Source organism: Schistocerca piceifrons, chromosome 7, assembly GCF_021461385.2.
Source record: "Schistocerca piceifrons isolate TAMUIC-IGC-003096 chromosome 7, iqSchPice1.1, whole genome shotgun sequence".
NCBI lineage: Eukaryota > Metazoa > Arthropoda > Insecta > Orthoptera > Acrididae > Schistocerca > Schistocerca piceifrons.
The window spans coordinates 406,505,743-406,523,428 of NC_060144.1; the positions used below are offsets into that span (position 1 = coordinate 406,505,743).

At 37.8% G+C, this 17,686-nt stretch overlaps 1 protein-coding gene across 5 annotated transcripts in view; it reads right to left on the bottom strand.

Moving 5' to 3' along the window:
• LOC124805353 overlaps nucleotides 1-17,686 on the bottom strand; it is a 114,624-nt gene that overhangs the window by 59,887 nt on the left and 37,051 nt on the right. For all 5 annotated transcript variants that reach the window (XM_047265890.1, XM_047265889.1, XM_047265891.1 and 2 more), the window contains exons 4-5: nucleotides 8,445-8,544; nucleotides 8,197-8,322 (exon numbers count right to left, since the gene is read on the bottom strand). In XM_047265890.1, the coding sequence (XP_047121846.1) occupies nucleotides 8,197-8,322; nucleotides 8,445-8,544 (226 nt within the window). The remainder of the gene's footprint in view (nucleotides 1-8,196; nucleotides 8,323-8,444; nucleotides 8,545-17,686) is intronic.

Genomic DNA, 17,686 nt, shown 5'->3' on the forward strand with positions numbered 1-17,686 from the left:
GGGCTACGGTCCCGCACACCGTTAGGCCGTCTTCCGCTCACGCCCCAACATCGTGCAGCCCGCCTCCAGTGGTATCGCGACAGGCGTGAATGGAGGGACGAATGGAGACGTGTCGTCTTCAGCGATGAGAGTCGCTTCTGCCTTGGTGCCAATGATGGTCGTATGCGTGTTTGGCGCCGTGCAGGTGAGCGCCACAATCAGGACTGCATACGACCGAGGCACACAGGGCCAACACCCGGCATCATGGTGTGGCGAGCGATCTCCTACACTGGCCGTACACCACTGGTGATCGTCGAGGCGACACTGAATAGTGCACGGTACATCCAAACTGTCATCGAACCCATCGTTCTACCATTCCTAGACCGGCAAGGGAACTTGCTGTTCCAACAGGACAATGCACGTCCACATGTATCCCGTGCCACCCAACGTGCTCTAGAAGGTGTAAGTCAACTACCCTGGCCAGCAAGATCTCCGGATCTGTCCCCCATTGAGCATGTTTGGGACTGGATGAAGCGTCGTCTCACGCGGTCTGCACGTCCAGCACGAACGCTGGTCCAACTGAGGCGCCAGGTGGAAATGGCATGGCAAGCCGTTCCACAGGACTACATCCAGCATCTCTACGATCGTCTCCATGGGAGAATAGCAGCCTGCATTGCTGCGAAAGGTGGATATACACTGTACTAGTGCCGACATTGAGCATGCTCTGTTGCCTGTGTCTATGTGCCTGTGGTTCTGTCAGTGTGATCATGTGATGTATCTGACCCCAGGAATGTGTCAATAAAGTTTCCCCTTCCTGGGACAATGAATTCACGGTGTTCTTATTTCAATTTCCAGGAGTGTAGGAAAATGTGGTACTTCAAAAATAAGCCTTATGTGCCTGTAACATTTAAAAACACAACAGCCATGAATTTGGTATGTACTGCGCAATGGAGAAGATTTGTGTTCTTCCCGCCAGCACCAGTACCTAACAACAAAATATGGCATCGGGAAAAAAGCAACGAGGATACATGGGGCAGAGAAATACAGCAAGGAAAACATTCCACTTCAAATGAAATCTATTATTAAATAGGTTTCAACTTGAGAAATAAAATTCTGAAAAACACATGTTTGGAGGACACTGCATTGAACTGAATTACATGCATCTGTGGCATAGATTAAGGAGGAAATCAAATCATTTGGGATGTGATGCTACAGAATGATATTGAAAATTTAGTGGACTGATAAAAGAAATGAAAATGTCTTCAACAAAACTGCCAAAGAAAGGAATATGGGGAAAATAAATAGAAGAAGAAGGACCAAACATGTGTAAAGGCTGCTGGGAATAATTTTCTTGGTACTAGAAGGAGCTGTAGCAAGTAAAAACTGTATCAGAAGTCAGAGATTAGAATATATACAACAGATAATGGAGAATGTAGATGCTATTCTGAAATGAAGAGATTGGTGTAAGAAAAATTTGCCAAGACTCGTCAAACAAGACAGATGTTGCTCATCCCCATTACCAGATGTGCTAATTGCTCCAGTTACACTGTATCCCCTCATCTCCTCCGCACTCCATACCATTTTTCCAAACTTTTCATATTTAACTGTTTTATCCATTTTAGTTTTTCTTCTTTTTCTATGCTAAGTCATTGCACAATTTCCAGCACATGTAGTACTACTGATGGTTACAATTTGTAGTGCAAGATGGTATAAACAAGCAACATGGAACAGGGCATGATTCACCTAGGCTAGCTTGGGTCATTGACATGCAAAGAAGGCTGAGTAGTTCTCAAATAGGGTTAGGGTTATACCAGATTTCTCTAATTCTTATCCTTCCTCTTTCAAATGTTTTTATGCGGAAATTCAAATACATTCATCACCACAGACCTATTCTTTTGTGAGTCACTCTTATATGGCAACAGTTATTTAATAGATTTGAATATGCACACTGCAATATGAAACAAAAGTCAATGAATTTCCAATAAAAATAAAATAATTGTCATGAGCCACAAGAAAAAGAAATAACTCACACAACTATTTCACTCTGTGTGCAGGTTAAACTAAATACAAGTCAGTTTGCCATACAATGACACAGGCATGACGATACTGATAGATCACGATGGAAACCATCATAATAGATAGTTAGTTTACAAGGTTGAATCAGTATGACAGTCCATAACTGTTGAAGCATAACTTTACTCAAGCAATCTTACGTACAGGCATAGTCAACAAACAAAAAAGTAAGAGCATCCTGCTTTGTTATCTGGCAGAGTCAGGGAATATAGTGTTGTCATCTCAGAAAACACTGTTTGACTCTCACAGAGAATGGGCTTGAATTGGCCAGCTAGCTGGTCTCATGTGATCAGTTGACGGGAGGTGGTGTTTTCTCCTTGCTGGCAGCACTCTCGCTGGATGTAAACATAATGACACCTGTTTATAGTTTCGTGTTATCCATCAATGGATTCAACAGTGTTATAATAAATCAATCTAAGTACATTCTTTTATAATAACCTGCTTTAGAAATGCATTTCATACAGACTGCACAATGTGGAATCAAGTTTCTACACAATGTCTCATTCATATTTAAGCTTTCAGCATAGAGAAGGAGGGGGGAGGGGGGGGGGGGTAGTTTTAGGTGATGCCTTAAGTACTTTTTTATAATCTATCGGTTAGTAAATATTTCTCCATCACATAACAGAATCAGCTGGGTTCCTTTCCTTTTGATTTGATTTTATCTCACTATATTTTCAGGAGGTGATGCCCCAACTTGTAGATATCTGAAGAATGTCACAATTACCACCCTATGCTGCTGATAAAATCTTTATTTAAACATTCAGTTTCAGTTTACTTACCATCATCTGGTTCCTGGTTATATTTCTTTGGTGTCTTTCACAATTTTTTGATCTGTCAAGTCATCCTTTTCATCTCATTCTTACTCCTTTTTCTATCAACAAAAATAAGCAATTTTTGACAATATAATGTAATTGGAAAGACAAAAAAATCTAATCACTTAACGGCGGCAGATACACATGTAAAAGGGTTTTACTTACGCAAGCATGTGGAGTCTTCCATCTTCAAGCTCTCAGGTTTTCAAATCTCATTTGGTGCAGTCCACAACAATTAGTCCTTTCTTCTAACCATGTTTGGTAAATCTCATCTGCCCCAGGGTTCCGAGTGTCTTTCCTGAACTCAAGCCCTTTTCCTAAACATCTCCGGTTCATTTCCCTTCACCACTTTTCCTTCCCCTTCAACCTCTCTGCCGGAAGAAGGAGTGCACTGGCTCTGAAATCTTGCATAAGTAAAACCTTTCCTTTTTTAAAATGTGTGTGTTCTCCTGCTGCTGCCTGGCGAGTAGATTTTTTTATCCATCCAATTACATTACATTTAATTCTTTTTCTGCTTTCTTATGAAGTTGTCTTTGCCCCTCAGATCCATCATAACACTTCATCATTGTTATCTGCCAGCTTATTTAAAAGTAATAATTTCCTGGAGGAACCATAAGAGCTAGAGTAATAAAGTGGGATGCTTTCCGAGACAAATGACATCTAAAATAAAACTCTACCACATACCACCTGCATAACTTCAAATTACTCACTGACACCTGTACGTTGTTCACACATTGTATAAGCATCAGTTACGATGGCCTAAATGCAAATTATTTCCCCTGATCATGTCCTGTGGAGGCCTGTTCCACACAGGTGTGTGCAGCGATGCCAACCACATTTCATTCCAACACACCACTGGTATGAAATTATGAATGTTCCGGACTTTCTAGAACAGACCTCATAGTCCATTTTGCTACAACTATGTTTACCTCATTACAGGTGTTTATGCCACACCTTATTACTGAAAATCTCATCTACTTTAAATATCAAGGAGTGAACTGTTTGAAGATAAGAGTGCATTTTCTAGAGTCTGAAATCTAGCCTGCTACTCACAGAATAGTAGTGTTATCTTCAGTGAACAAGGAGGGATGCAATGTACTTGACTCTGTTTCATTGGGAGATGGTTGGTGCCACAATACAATTCTCAATTAACGTGGGAACTCCAAACCATCAGTCCAAGACTGAGATCCAACAACTGACTCTTTCATCATGGGCACTCTCCAGCAAACTGATAAAAAAGCTTTCACCAAATTTTGAATCAAGTTCTTCATCACCTACTCTATAGCACTAAATAAGTCAAAGTCATAAGTCATTGTTGCCTGGAACACTGAGGGGAAGATTCAGCTGCCTAATTAAATGCATTGTCTTTTTCCAAGCACAATGGTACTTCTCCTTCATGAAGTATGTGGGTTATGTCTTCAACTGTATTAGATGAGTGTACATGCATCAGGCAAATATATTCCGAGTTTAGTGTAATGTTTGTGTTGCTGATAATATGAAAGAGAAGAAAGAGGGTGAAGTGGAATGCAAGCACATAGCCTGCACACTTAATATATTTTTTATTTATAATGACATTCTGGGTACTGCTATCTTCAGATCAAAACTTACAGGTTGTAAAACAGCATTCAGTGTCAGTTTGAAGGCCTGTGTTTTGAAATGATGAGGGTAGTAGCCAAAATGTTGTTATACATTTTAAAAAATTACATTAAGTGATCTAGAATACTTTATTCCCACAAATCCCCAATGATTGCAGACTCGATCAGGAAATTTATTTCCTTTATTATAAATAACCTACTCCTCTGAAATAGGAGGAAGGGACCCACCAGCCTTAATGTCGCCACCCGATGTGTGGAACACTATCAACAATGCTACATGTCCTTACTTCAGGGAAACTACAGAGAAACTTGGGACTTGACCCAAGACATTGGTGTAACATCTGCTTGTATAGTGTGTGTGGGGGAGGGGGATTATGAGGATGGAGAGACATGCCAAGTGTAATGGAAATTAGTTTGAAACAGTAAATTGCAATGAGCTGAAGATACTCAAAAGTTTATAAAACATCATCTCACTATCAGTGGAGAAATTTATGAGAAAAGGGGGAAAATAATCTCAATTTTTCAATATACACTTGCTGTTTGCTAATTAGTAACTGCAATGGAAGTACAGTAAATCTTAAAAGACATGTGTAAAAGAAAAACAACAAGTTCTACTTCATTATTTGACAAATGAGGGTGTTGGAGAATGACAAATTCAATGTTACATAGTTTTGTATGCAGAGAATACTGTCTATCACATACATATGCAATAGTGTGTCAAGAAATTCTGAAATGCAAGATGTTCCAAGCCAAGATGAACATCTTGACACCAATGTGCCAGATGATATTGTAAAGATTTGTCAATTTTACCAAGTAGGCTGTTGTTTAATAGTGGAAAAAAGTCATTGTTGACACATTAAAGCAATGGTTTCAAACCAATGACTACCACTGACAATTTGCAGGGTGAAAAAATGTGGGCACATCAACTAATAAAGAAACAAAAGACTCAATGCTTGCACCTTTGGATCACATGCACCAATACAACAGAGATAGTAATATACTTCCATACTGCATCACCAGGGAAAATGAAACACAGGGACATTATTTTGAGTCCAAGAGCAGGCAGCATTATCAGCACTGGATATACATGCATAATCCCCAGGTAAAAAATTGATAAATATAATTCTGTACACCCAAGTTAAAATAAAATTCAAGAGCTTACTGTTTCACAATTATCTTTGGCATGAGGCCCAAGTCACTAAATAAATGGTCCTAAGTTGAAAGACTTTGGAACTGTTACATCCTTATGTGAGTTCACAACTATTAGAATAGATACCCAGATAGTGATAAACATGACACTTCACTGCAACACACACTAAATGAAATAATTCATGTCAATGTCCAGTGGGATGCAAAATCAGTAACTTGACAACACACAAACAATCTATCTTCCGGATCTGACATGAAGAATGAATAACTGTTTCCTTTAGTTCATGACAGATAAAAACAACACTTTAAGTGGCGATGTCCATGATGGGTGTCAATCAGTGCTGAGAGTTTATCAGTACAATTCCAAGTCTAGTCACATGCCTATCACTGATCATAGCTCCTGGACAAAATCACAATACTTAAGTCAGCCAATTTATACCAACCCTGAAGTACAGAGTTCAAGGGATGCCGATGCCAATGCCAAAGGAGACAAATGCTCCGGTAGTGATGGCTGGCTGCTTGTGGTGGCTGCTATGAAGTTTTGTCAAGGCTGTTGCTGTGACTGGAACTGAGTCACTGGGAGGTGTAGATCCAGATTAGGTCCTGCGAAGGAACTGTTTGGCTCAGTGAAATGAACTGCTTGCCAATGGCTGAGTGCTACCTTAAATACAAGCCTCAAAGATGGATCTCCATTCTGTGCCCAATGGACACATGATTGCCAGATGTGTAGTAGTGCCCAAGAATGTCACTGCCTCAGCAATGATACAAGTGCCACTGTTGGCGAAGTGGGCACAGTCCATTTCCAAGGCAAACAAACTGGCATGTTTTGGTTGGCCATAATGTTGACACGATGTGTGAGGACACTGACTAGTGTTTTGATCGAGAATACTGCCTGCCGGTTAGTGTGGTAACATCGATGGTAGATGCCTGTGGTACTGGAATGCAGCAACCTGCTGGTCTCAACTGTGCTACTGGGTAGCTGCAGTCATGTGCAAAGCTTATGGATGCAGCACATTCAAAATATTATTTCTAAATGAGACTGAATGTCTACACATCTGGAAAGTGGTGCGGAATATGTTTCAGGGATTTTGTTGGAAGACATTTCATATCCAAATTTTTTATCTGTGGCTGTTGAATTTTTGGCTGGCTACCATAAAATAAAACTACATTCAAGAGTAAGGGGAAGAAGAAAAAATAATTCTGAGGTTTGTAACATGTACACAAATACAACCCTTCTATATTCAGATGGTTGCCTGCATAGTTACTCGAGAATAGTGACCTGTGAGGTAGACCCCAAGTAAAAGTGGTTGGGTCTGTCAGGAAAAGTACCTTTCCTCAAAGATTTATTTGGTAACCACAGGTGTGTGCACGAGCACCCACCCATCCACCCACCCAAAAAACTACACACACACACACACACACACACACACACACACACACACACACACAAAAGCGCGCGCGCGCAGCAGAGTGCCACTGAAGTCCTTCTGGAACCATAAGGCTTCATATCCACTATCATATCCAGCAGAAGATTTTATGAGACAACATAGTGATCTACAAATTCCAGTCCCCATCTAGTGCCATAAACAGAACATCACTGCAACAAGCAGATGAGGATGTTCCAGGATGTCAGCTGCACCATAAGATGCATCATTTAACACATTCATTACAAGAAAATGAGCGTATCATGGTAGCCTCACTATTTCTATTATTTCCACAAGTTACTTGAAAGTGAATATCCTGTAGTCCATGACTTTTTTCCCAACTGGTCCAATGATAGCTACAAAGTGTTTTATTTAATTCATGATGATTACACTGATTTGCAGAGAGTTCATTTTGGCAGAACTGCCATTTCCAAGTGTACCTGTGGAGATATTATAATTGTTACAGTACACTTGTGTCTATGTATTTTCTATGTAATATTACATTACACTGTACTTGCATCTATGTGGAATGACATCCACAATGCAGCTCATAGTGAGTGTTCTGTCTGGTAATATGTTGTTATTGTAAACTGTATAGTTTTTTCTTAATGGGCTTTTTGGCAGTTGTTTGACAGTTTTCACTCCAGCAATGCTTTATATTTGCAGAGTAAATTACGTCACATATTTAAATAAAATTTTCTAAGCAGTTTTTATGTTTCAGATTTGTTTGTTAAGGACTTTGTTTGGATATTTTTTCGTGTGAGTGTAAATTTCCAATTCTTCTAAGATGTTCATAACATAACCTTTAGATGCTTTATGTAGAATGTGCAAAAGCATTTTTGATCTGCCTAGCCTTATGATTTTGGCTTTGTAGGTGTAAGTGAAAACTTGACTGATTACTTTCACAGTTTCTTGTATGCTCATTAAATCCGATTCCAAAGTTTCTTCCTGTTTGTCTGATATAGAATTTAGTCCAATTGTGAATGACTTGATTAGAAAGAATAGGAACCTTTCGTTGATCTTATTTTTGTTTTCAGGTTATTGTTTTTGCGAAGAGTGAAATAAAACAGTCTGTAGCTAACCTTGTATCAGTTGAAAGAAATTGTCATATTTTGATCTTATGTATGCTGAGAAGTAGTTGTTAAAATTTTGTAGCCTACTAACCTCGTCCTTTTACATTCCTTGCTTTTATTTGATATATGGGTTTTCGTCGAATGGGGGCACATTTTGTTATGGTTGATGAGAGGCAAGGTTTCCATTCACCATTATTTTCTTCTAGTGGAACAGAACCTGCAAAAACAGTGTCATAAGATTTTCTTTGGGTAATTGGAAAATGGGTCAAATATTTGTTTAAAATAAAAAAAAAAATATTTTCAGAATAAGAACAAAAATTTTATAAAAAGAGTGCTTACATATTTTGTCCAGATATCTGCCTTGCACAGAAATTATAAAGGGTTTCTTCTTCAAGTTGACAACGCTGAGGGTTCCCTCACTGTAATACCAGTTGTAAGGCTAAAATTTTATGAATATTTCAAATTATTACTATTTTCTGAGAGGATTATTTGTATTTAAACTTATACATATCTTTTTAAAATAATGATCATAAAATTCAACAAACTTTATAACACATTACACAATAGTTTTTTATATACTGCCATAAATTTAATTTTCTTTGCTGTATTTTATGTATCATTTATTTGATCGTGGATTTCTGGTGAAACTTTGTAATTATCACACAAGAGAAATCACTTTTTAAGCCTCTTTTTGACAATGTGTTGGTTTAAAAATGTGTTTTGCGATGTGATTGTTGCACAGATGATATCTTTCAAGTAGTAATGTCTGCAAGTGGACTTGAAGCCCAAATGCCTAGATGAAGTGAAATAAAAAGTTGTGGAACTTACGCAAAAACTGATATTTTTGTACAATAACCCAACTGGCTGGTGTAAACGAAATAGAGTGCAGTTTGCTGTATAACAAAATGAAATGCAACATAATACTGGATTGTATAGTTATGCAACAGAATCTCAGTCAAGAAATGCTCATATTACAATATATTTTTTAATGTCAGTGGATACATAAAAGGTTTACTCACCAAGCAAGCTATTAAAGCCTGCAAGCTTTCAGAGCCAGTGGCTCCTTCTTCTGGCAGAAGGGTTAAAGGGGAAGGAAGACAGGCGAAGGAAAAGGATTGGTGAGGTCTGGGAAAAGGGGTAGAGATCGGAAAAGCTGCCCAGAATCCCATGTCAGAGGAGACTTACTGGACAAGACGAGAAGGAAATACTGACTCTTGGGGACTGCATTGGACAAGATCTGAAAACAGAGAACTGAAAGATGGAACATAGGGAAATATGCATGACAGATTACCGCCAAAACATTGTGCACTAGTTGATAAGAGCGAAAAGATAAGTGCATTGTATGTGACAGGGGTGGGGGGTGGGGGAGGAAGGTGGGGGGATTAAAAAAACACTGGTTAGAAAATGAAAGATGTAGAAAACTAAATCGGAGTGAAGAAAGGAACAATTACTGTGAAGTAATGCCAAGACCAAAGAAATTAATGTAAATTTAGGCCATGTGGGTGGCAAGAACCAAGATAGGGTCTGACAAGGATATTGTGGAGATTGAGAGGGTGACAAAAAGCTTTTCTAAGTGTGGTGAGCAAAATGTTGGGCCAAACGAACCTCATTTTAGGGCCTCAAACAGAGAGCCTCCCTGTGAAACAACACATCGTATACCAGCTGTTCGGCCTTTTACATTGATATGACCACCACCAGGTTATCAGTAAGAATAATTGAACATAGGCACAGAGTATAAAGTGGAAACACATAAATCCTGTTGCAGATTGTGCTCTACAACAAGGCAGATGTGACCTCAGTGCCTGTTTCACCACATATGCCATCAGGATTCTTCACCCAAATACCAGTTTTTCAGAACTCTGCAGGTGGGAATTGGCACTACAACATGTCCTTGGTTCTTGCCACTCACTTGGCCTTAATTTACACAAGTTCATTGGTCTCAGCATTACTTCATAGTAACTATTCTTTCCTTCACTCCCTTTTAGTTTTCTACATCTTTCATTTTCTGATCTGTCTGTTTCTCTCCGACCCCCTCACGTAAAATGCACTTAGATTTTCACTCTAATTAACTTGTGCATGACGTTTTGGCAGCAATCTCTGTTTTGTATATTGTCCTATCTTCCACCTTTAAGCTCTCAGGTTGTCAAATCTCGTCTGCTGCAGTCCCCAAGAGTCAGTCTTTCCTTCTCATCCTGATCAATAAGTCTCCCCTAACCTGGGGTTCTGGGCAACTTTTCCAAACTCTACCTCTTTTCCTAAATATCACCAGTTCTCCTCCTTCACCCTTCTTCCTTCCCCTTCAACCATTCCACTAGAAGAAGAAGCCACTGACTCTGAAAGCTTCCAGCCTTTAATAGCTTTTATATGTGTGTTCTCCTGCTACCGCTTGGTTAGTAGACTTTTTATGTATCGAATAACATTATATTTTTGAAAACTGATGGTTTTTAGTGATTCAATATAATTTGTAAGTTGTAGATATCACTGATCTATTTTATAGCTGACAGTACACCTATACTGAAAACTAACAAGAGGTTTTGCAGTAAAGTAATAAATGTGGGTGCAATTTGTGTAATCTGAATTAAATGAAGTGAAATCCATGAGGTAAAAAGCAATGGGATGAAATGATCTCTGTGAAACATGTTCAGAAATGTCATAAAAAGTGTGATATGTCATGAATACCCGGGTCTAGTAATCCCAAAATGTACATATTATAAGTGATAATTATAAGCACAGAGGATAATTTACAGAGAATGAATAATATTACAATTTATACTACATTATAATTTATAGCAAATGTGATTCATTTACTGTAAATTATCAATCTGTATTTATAATTATCATATACATTATGTATATTTTTGGCATGTCACACTTCTGTGAAGAAGATAGTGATGTCTCCTAAACCAATATTAAGTTTCTGAAGATGACAAATTAATCTATTGAAATCAGTTACGCAAAATAATTTTCCTAACTATGCAACCGTTAACTGAATGTTATTCTGACAAATGAAATAATTATTTTTATTCACACACACACACACACACACACACACACACACACACACACACACACACACACACACACACATATATATATTTGTCATGACAGCATCTCTTCTTTTTCTCAAATCCACAAGACAAAACTATTCCTGGTGTAGTTGTGAATTTGGTTACTTCTCTTAAGTAAATTAGAACATTATGATGTAACAGGAAATGCTGAAAAATGGTTCGCATCATCCTGGATTAAGCTATAAGGAGTTATCCAACTGGGAATGCACTGATTTGTGTATATTAATGACCTTTCATCAGTAACATTACCAGATGATATGAACACTGCAATAAATAGCAAATCAAATACAGGTACAAAAGATTGGTCCCTAACCTATTCTTTTCATACTAAACTTTAAAAAATGAACTATATTCAATTCAGAACTTTTAAGAGATTTCTCCACATCATATGCCCAAAATATGATGACAGGCAGACAGAAGAGATTGAGTGTCTTAAATTCTTGGGATTACAGCTTGAGAAAGCCATCTATGTTGGTATAAAGACACACACTTCAGGAAGACCAAGGCACAATAGCAAAATGCAAGTTTTCACTGAAAGTCAATGGTAAATGACCTATCAGGAGACTGAGTCCGCATTGACTAATACTCTCCATATAGACCTCGCGATAGCAGATCTCCACCTCGATCAAGCACAAGATTATGTCAAATGGAGACAGAGAACCAAAAGAGCAGATCTTACTGCCTTGCGGGACAAATACTGAGGAGCAAGAAAAAGACTGCTTGACAGCAAATTCAACTCAGAGGAGCACACCACACAACTGCTGAAGTGCCTAAATAAATCTATTTGTAATGTGCATGTTGTCAGGCATAGGTGACATAAAAACAAAAAAAACTAGCATGCTTTGCTTACTTTCATTCCATAATGTCATACAGGATCATTTTTTGGGGTAGCTAATGAAGCCACGCTTAAGTATTATGTGTCCAAAAACTTGTAATACATATTATTTGTGGCGTGAACCAAAAACGTTCTGCTGTGACCTGTTCATGTAACTGGAAATACTAATATGTAATTGGATCGATGAAATATTTACTACTTCACTGTTATAATGTGTTTATTTCTCAACTACTGTAAATGTGTATTGTAAACTGACTTTTCTTCTTGATTATACATGACTACAGAGGCATAAGAATTATCACATGCACCTCAGTGTATTGTCATTTGCTTGTTTTGTGGCAACTCCATTATTACCTTTTAAATGAACATCTGTTAACGATTTTTTGACTTACTCCACATCCCTTAGGACTATTTAATAGCTGCAATTTCTTTGTAAATGTGTTGTGCGTTCTTGTTTTCTGACACATTCTACATCTTTGAGGATCTCCTCACTATGGATCAAAAAGTACATTTAATCTAAACTAATCATAACAAGTTTGATAAGTTCTCTCTGGAATAGTTTGTACTCTACTAGAACACTGATACTATCAGGCATCTTAATCCAGCACTGTTAATTTGTGTTTGTCCTTTTATTTTTTTATAGGTCATTAGTAATATTTACCATGACTTTTAAAGCTTCCCCAATAGAGTGACTTGTGATACTCGTCTTGGGTCTGCAGCCATATCTTCAAATCGACATAATATTTTGAAAGTCCACCTGGATGTCATCTTCAGGTGAGATGCTACTGTTAATTTAGTCTCTGTCATTGACAGGAACTGCTATCATATGATAAAGTACATTGTTGAACACCATCACATCTACTATGAGTCCAAAAAATTATAGACTGATACTGCCTCATCTCAAAAGCCAAAGTAGTGATCTGGCAGTAGTAGTCTATACTTGAGGACAATGAAGCACACACAAGCTGATGAGAGAGTTAAAAAATGATTGCTTCATTATTAAGTTAAAAACCACAGGACGACATGCATCCCACTTGCCAGTACACGAAGCAGATGGTGGAGCCACTGTCGAGTAGTTCCAGTCCCTGATAAACTGGTCACCATCACTCACTGACAAATGATACAGGAAGCTACTATCAGGTGATGAGCATCCATTCACTCATTCACCTATGGCGGTTATAGGAAGAATAAATCTTGATTTTTGAGACTTTATTTTTACTGATCATGAGTTTTCAGTGTATGATATAATTAGTGCTGAAAATCTAATCCAATTGATCTGTACCACCAGAGAGACAAAGTGTCACCGCATCACTTATATACAGTGTCGGAATAACTTGAAAAACACTTGAAAGACTATGTACAAGAGGGTACTTGTTGTCCCCCATCCCAGGTCACATCATTACAATTCTGACAAGTGCTCCACATCTGAATCAAGCAAATTGTGTGTGACCCAATTCTAATCAATAGGAATTGTTGGCAGCAATTAAGAGCTAATGGATTAACATGTCTTCCTCATGCTTTCTCTGTCTTGTGGAGTCCATGACAATGCATTGCTGTCATCGTCAGGGTTAACAGATTAACACATTAAGTGTCATTATCCCCATATGGGGATTTGGCTTTGCAACGGAAATTTTGCAATTCTGATGATGCTGGCAATGAATGCTACCATTTCCCATTGTTTTCCAGACCTCTGTCGAGCACTTGCATTGAAGTTTCATCAGTTGTTAAACAAATGAGTTGTACACTTTTATTTCTCTGAAGAAGCTACGTTTTTCAGTGTTACAAGAGTTACACATTTTCAAAACCATGTAAGTTACATTATTATGTAAATAACTTCCAATATCTGTATACAGATATATTTAATGGTTTGAGAAGATGTTTATTCATCATTTATTTCAAAGACCTATTTCATTTCTGCTTGACACCTGTCTGACCTTCAATCCCCATTTGGGGCTATGGCAGTTCTCATGTAAAACTTTATTTTGCTTTTATTTGCTCCTCAGTCACAATGAGTCACTATGAAGCACTTTCTGTGAGGAAAATTGAAGAATTGTAAATGACCCGAACTTCATGGCTTCTTTTGGTGATGTGAATGAGACCACTGACACTGTCGAGCTCTCTCCAGATCGTGTAGGTGAGATGTCTGACTGTGAAGATATCGACGAAAATATATTTGAAAATACTGTTCCATCTGATGTGCCAGGTTCTTGGAAATTCACGGCAAAGAGAAAAGGAAAATGAGGAATATGGAGGCCAATGACAGAAGAAAGTGAAAGCTATCATCACTTCTAGCTGGTCAACAGAAGATGCGACTTACTTTAAGACCTATCCTGACACACCAGAAAGTGAACAGCAAAAATCAAATTTGGTAGCAGCACTAAAAGGAAAATTTGCAGTTGAGTGCTTTGAAGAATTTTTTGATGACATGTACTGGACTTGATTGTCGGTGAAAGTGTTTGATATGCTACACAAAACAATAGTCACAGCTATGAGTTATCCAATGGATGCACAAAAAAGTTCATTGATATACTACTTTTCACTGGATACCATGCTCACCCATAGGAAAAGATGATGACTTTGATATATAAGTCGCAACAGATATCTGGAAATAAAGCGCCACCTTCATTTTAATGCTAATACACGTCTAAACAGAATTCCACCTGGTGAAAGGTATCAACTTTTTAAAACTCATCCGTCGACGGATTTACTGAATAATAATTTCATGGAATTTCGAGTTTTTTTCCGACAGCCTGAGCACTGATGAGCAAATGGTATGATATTAGGCCACCATTACCTAAAACAATTCATTCGTGGGAAACCAGTGAGATTTGGATTCAAACAGTGAGCCATGTGCTGTTCTCAAAGCAGTTTGTTACCATATGTCAGTCTACGAAGGAAATTCGAAGGATAGAAATGATGCCTCAGTTCTGCAACTTGGCAGATCAGTTGTGTTGAATATGATTTCTTTTCTGCACACTCCTGAACTTCACAAAATATTTTGATAACTTTTTCACGAGCTTCTATTTGATGAAAGAGCTCTCAGAAATGAGAGTAAGGGCAAGTGGAACTGCCTGCATGAAGTGAATGAATAACTGTCCAATAGAATCTGAGAACAGCCTGAAGAAGAAATGAAGAGGAGCATATGACTTTAGATTTAACAAGAATGGCAGTAATATGGAAGGATAGCAACTGCGTAAAGCTCTTGTCAAACCATGAGACAAGGCATCCAGTAAGCCAGGTAAAGAGATGGAGCAAAGCAGGGAACAAAGAAGTGCAAGTTCCACAGCCAAGAACGATTTCAGAATATAACAATCATATGAGAGGTGTGGACAAACTGGACTGGAATGTGGAGAAATATTGTGTGAAAATTCAAGGTAAGAAATGTACTTCCCATTGTTCACCAATGCATTAGATGTAGCATTGGTTAACACGCTGTCTCTCAAATGAAAGTACTCCATTGCTTCAATTCTGGAGGATGGTGACAAGGGCATATCTTGTTCAATCATGTGCTCCTTTTGATCCGAAAAGGGCAGGACCTCCGTCATACCCACAGTTATCCCTTTCACTTGTACCAATTGAACTCAGGACTTCTGGAAACGAACCTGTGACTGAATGCACAGCACTAGGCGAAACAAAGAAAATGCACAATTTGCAAGAAAAATGTGAGGAAACAGTATCCAGTGTGCAATGTGGGACTCCATATTGATTGTTTTGTTGTCTGGCACAAAAAATAAAAGAAAATGTAAAAAGTGAGTGGCATGTGCCAAAATCCCCATTTAGGGATCAATTAAAATAAATCATTAATTCAAGGTTATTGCATTTTTCTAATTTTATATTCCTTTACCTCATTTCTATGTCAATCAGGCAATTATTTTTTAAGTAATTCTTTTTTAAGTATTTTTAAGTGATTCTTTTTTACATTGTTTGCAGTATTGCAAGGTGTCATTCAATTTGCCAAAAAACCCTTTCCGTAGAAGTGGGTGATTACATGGGCTACATTTTTAACACTGGTGGTATTTGGTCAACACCATCTTGTAGCTGTTGCCAAACCAGTGACATTTCACATTCTCAAAGAACTGCAATCATTCTTTGTAAAAATTAATTCCTGGGTTACATACAGATGGCAATAAGATTCACAGAAAAAGCCTCTATGTTTAGTAGCACAAGGCTGCAATGAAGTGCTTGCCTTAATTAAACAAATGCTTCATTTGGTCACTTGTCAGGCGCATATATTGAGCAGTGCCGTATTGACACACTATGGACTAGATCACAGCCGACTAAAAATACTGGCCCGGGTACTGGAAGCCACCTTGTTTGTGACATAGGCAAAGTAGTTCTTTGCCTGCAGTGGCCATGATCTGTTCCATGTGAGTTTATTGGTTCAATTGCACATGCGATTCAGGACCTCTGCATGAACTTGTGTGTTATTTGTTTGTTCACTTCAGCTGCTGAAGTGAAATTTTTTAAGTTACAGTTCTATTAATAGTAAGTGTTTCTTAACGGCTAGTATAAGTAGCAATTGTAATGTCTTCATGATCAATGTGAACAAGTATCTTCAAGGTTCTCGCAAACTATCCTTTAAGGTTATGTCATTTTGTGTATATTTATATTGTAATAGATACACTGAACATCCTTCTTCAGGTATTAAAAATGTCAAGGCGCTGTAGTGTGGCTGACTGTAAAAGAAATTACAAAATGAAAAAGCCAGCAGATTTTCTTTACCCAGTGATGAAGAACCAAAGAAAATGTGGTTGAGAAAAATTCCACTGACTTTTCAAAGTTACAGAAGCCTATAATATGCATGAAGCATTTTAGTGAAGAGTGCACAGTAAAAACTAAACAGTTCACGGCCGATGGAAAATTAAACACCTTTATAAGGAGTTATCCAAAGCTGAAACCCTTTGCATGGTCATCAATTTCTCTAATTTGTCACAATACTTGACAATCACTGGACCCTCTTGCAGAAGGTTATGTGATGGAGAAAGTGAAAATTTTGAAAACAGAAAGAAGCCTGGAAGATTGTAGGCAGTACGAAGAGCAGAATGCTATTCATGATTTGGAAGACATATACAAATATTTTTCTAGTGGTATCCATTTCAACAACGAACACTGATACTGTATTAAGAATGAACAAAAAAATAAGTGCTGTGTTTTACTGGTACAACTGATGAAATACCTAATATTATTGGATATGTAACTGTCAAGACTGATCTGAGTGTCCTCCTTTCCTTGGGTAAATATAAAATTCCTCAGCATAAAGTGCCCCACAGTTGTGTGACAATAATATCTGTGTGTGTCTTAGGTAGTATAATTAAATATATCAAATCAATAGTACCTAAAGAAGACACTTTAAACAAGAGTTTTGTGATTCAACACAAAATGAATATGTTGGAAGAATTTTTTTTCAGATGACAGATGTTCACAGTTGCAACTAATAATAGAACAAATCCAGTTTATAAATAAAAACAACAGTTGTAAGTACAGTGGGAACACATTATTATCGCCAGCTACACTTCATGTACATTCACCATCTGCAAATGTCGCTGAGCACAATAGTGGTTATCTGTATGTGCCACATCCTTGCAATGTGAGGAAGCTTATAGCAAAGTTCAATTTAAACAGTTTAAACTTGAGTACCTGAAGATTAAAAAGGAATTTTTGAAAGATTGTGAACTTGT